Source organism: Populus euphratica, unplaced genomic scaffold (assembly GCF_000495115.2).
Source record: "Populus euphratica unplaced genomic scaffold, PopEup_1.0 scaffold185.1, whole genome shotgun sequence".
In the NCBI taxonomy this organism is placed as follows: domain Eukaryota; kingdom Viridiplantae; phylum Streptophyta; class Magnoliopsida; order Malpighiales; family Salicaceae; genus Populus; species Populus euphratica.
Genome location: NW_011499982.1, coordinates 322,993 through 326,678, shown reverse-complemented (window position 1 = coordinate 326,678; position 3,686 = coordinate 322,993). Strand labels below are relative to the sequence as shown.

At 26.8% G+C, this 3,686-nt stretch overlaps 1 protein-coding gene across 3 annotated transcripts in view; it reads right to left on the bottom strand.

The window, feature by feature from the left end:
• Positions 1-656, bottom strand: part of LOC105139868 (ribose-phosphate pyrophosphokinase 4-like) — a 3,568-nt gene extending 2,912 nt beyond the window's left edge. For all 3 annotated transcript variants that reach the window (XM_011046494.1, XM_011046495.1, XM_011046496.1), the window contains exon 1: positions 310-656. In XM_011046494.1, the coding sequence (XP_011044796.1) occupies positions 310-452 (143 nt within the window). In that variant the 5' untranslated portion in view covers positions 453-656. The remainder of the gene's footprint in view (positions 1-309) is intronic.
• Between the last annotated feature and the right edge of the window lie 3,030 nt (positions 657-3,686).

The window sequence follows — 3,686 nt, the reverse complement described above, 5'->3', positions numbered from 1 at the left end:
CTTACAAATTTGTTGTATTTTTCACAATAGTCTTGAACTTACAGTAAGTTTACTATTGGTAGAATTGTGAAAGAGAATTTATCTATGACAAAAAAATAATTCCATAGACACACAAACAAATCCACATAAGCCAACATCAAGAGAAGAGAGCCATTCTTTGTCGGGGAACAAAGAAAGGTGACTAAAACAGCAAACACCCACATCATATCAATGGAGATAAGAACGAAAATTAAAAGTAAAGAATAACAAACTGAACATAATAATAAATACGTGCAGCACGAGAAGAAAAGAGAGAATACAGGAAGGGACCTCCAGTTGATGGATTGCAGGGTGATGAGATCAGAGTGACCGGCAATTTTACGGGCAAGCTCTTCGGATTCCAAGCAGTAAAACAGATGTACTTGCTTGTGTTTCTGTTGTTGGTTTTGAGTCTCTGCTTTGTCCACCTCCATGTTCTCTGCTCCGTGTTTTTCCTTTTTCTCTCGGTCTCCCTGCCTCCAAACACCACTCTTAATTCTTATTTTATGATTTGCTACAAAATGCGCCGTACTCGGTTTCACGGGTCTGTTCCGATGCTTTCAGAACATTACTCCTGCGTTAGAGCAACTCGAAGAAGATGCTATTTTCAAGAGCTTGCCAAATCGATGAGATGGTTTTTTAAATAGTATAAATATAGTTTTTGTGGTTTATATGCGTTTTAATAGTAATAATTTATTTAGAAGAGTTAATTATATTTTAATATATTTTATAATAATTTATTTTAATATAATTATATAACTAATTCAATTATTTTTTATATAATATAATCATGATATTAACTATACAATTAATACGAATAATTCATAAAATTAAATATAAATTTAATAAAGTAATATTAAATTTAAAAGATATAATTTTAAATTCAAATTTTAAACTTTTTAAATCAGAATTTATTTATATAAACATCTTCAATTTTTAATTTTATATAATACTATTAAAATTTTCATTTTTAAAGTTTGAGTATATATATCTTCTCCTTGTATTTTTACTTTTCTACATAAATATATAAAAATAACATTTCATTGAAAAAAAGATATTTTAATTATTCAAATAGCTACTTCATTGAAATTATTAAAATTAAAGATATTAGCTAAAATGATAGTATTTTTAGTTTTGTCTATCTATTTGTTTCTTTTGCCGGAGTTGCTCTTCACTTCTATTTGTGTTTTATTTAAAGAGATATTAAATTAATATATTTATATATATAATTTTAATTTATTGATATAAAAAGTATTATTTTAATATATATTCAACTAAAAAAATATTTTTTAAAAGAACTATATTAAAATATTATTTGAATATGATATACAGCTGGAATTGATTTAAGTACTTTTAAATTACACGGTATATTTAATTCATTGATAGAGCATTTCCTAATTAAGAGAAATGCTATAAACTCATCCGTCTATTGGGTCATCGGGTTATTTGTTCAATCAATAAATCAGTGATTGGATTGTTGAATCCTTTGAATCGTAATATATAGAACATAGACAAAATAATAATAATAATAATAATAATAATAATGATAATGATAATGATGGAGTGAAAAATCTATAATTTTAGACTGTGAAAACAACAAGTTTAAGCTTCACAAGCTACAAATTTTTAAAAAATATATAACTAGATTAATGCTTCATTCATTGGTCCAGCCAATATAATATAATTGAATTTAACGACTCCTTTACATATTCTATCTTTAACATTAACTGAACAGATTAATTATCCAAATCTCCAATGCACCTACGTTTAATGACGCTGTTTTATGCACAACCCCATAATAGTATTATTAAAAAAACATAACTTGATACTATTTCGGTATTGGTTGTTTTTGTGTAGTGTGTTTGGTGTGAAAAGGCATAAAATTAATATTTTTAGTGTTTTTTTAATGATTTTAACATGGTAATGTTAAAAAAAACTTGAAAAAATTTATTTTAATTTATTTTCAAATAAAAAATATTTTTAAAAATACTATGCATCACATTACTAAATACATGCTTTGTAATTTATATTCTTTTATTTAAAAAAAACCTTGTGTTTTCTTACTTTCTAATTATTGGATCCATCAAAATGCACAAACATCTTAGTTCATAATTCACGGATAATAAATTTAAATTTAATGGGTCTATTTTTCATAAGCTCAGAAATCTATTTGGGTTTTGACCTTTGAAAAAAACCTAACTTTTATGAGATCTGTTTTAACAAAAAATATAGCCCTCACGAGCTTAGTCCTGAGGGAGAGCGTAATGCTATTGACTTAATATAAGAGATAAATCTAGCTCTCACGGGCTAACTTAAAAAAAAACTCAACTATCGTGAATTCAGTTATATTTTGGATCTTATGTTTTATATACCTTTAGACATATAAAAGTATTCCATGAGTCTCTTATATTTTTATCAATATTAATATTCTGTAATGAATATATCAATATTAATATTATATAATAAATAATATATAAAAAATATTTTAAGGACCCCTATATTTCCTTCACATTAATATTTATATAAGTGATATTCATCACTTATTAATACAATAAAAGCAAAATTATAATTTAACCCCTTATCTCTATAAAATATGATACTTTATAAATTCTTCAGGTTCCAGGTTTGCAATATTTATTTTTTATTGTAAATATATTTTCATAGTATCTTTTTAAAATATTATTGTATTTTTTTATAAAAAAATATTTAAACATTGAAAAATCTCAAAATTCATCAAGAAAACCTTTTGTAGGTATTAATCATTTATTATCTTAACTTACCATATATCAAATATCAGATCTTAGTCATTCTAGCTAAAAAAATAGATTAAGTTGCTATAACTGAAAAATCAATTTTTTATACAACACAACTTATTCTTGAACTATTTATATTTTTTGAAACATCATTAACGAACAAGAAATTTTAGAACCAAGTTAAGCATGTTGCATCAACCGATAATTTGTAGAGGTAAGCATATCCTAACCAGAAATGCGTTGGATTTTTCAAAATGCACAAGTAATTGGATCCCAATTTGAGGAATGCCTAGTGTCGTGTGGCGAGAGCCGAGGAGGAAAGTAGCATAATCGATGACGCATATAAGCCTGTTCTGCCCTTCTTGCCAAACGTGTCCTGGAAGGATGTGATGGGCCTCCAAGACTTGGCCACGTTAATTCTACAGGAGGCTCATTAGTGATTACCGTACCTATCATCTCTGTTGGTGGGCCCCCGTATTCAAAGTGGTGAGATCCACCATCGCCGAGCGCTCCCTTTACTCTACTTTTCTTTAAATTAAATTAATTGTATTCATTAAAAAATTGTACGAAATAATCGATTGCCCTGGCGCCTCTACATGAATTATCGTCCATCTTCAAAAACGATCCCCACCATTAAAAGGCCCACCTTTTGTTTTTCCGGTTCCGGAGCTTTCAGCTGCCGTCATTTCCGACCAATAACTTTTCTTCTTCTTTTTTTATTAATTACAATTCTATTTCAAAATACATAAACTCCTGAATTTACAATTTGTTTATATCATTTTGTATTTTATATAAAATATTAAAAGAAGAATTTTTTTTTAACTAAATTGATATTTTTTTCCCATATTCATTAAAAAGATATTGTTATTGAGAACTAATTTAATGAAAACGACGTGCTTAATATATATATACACG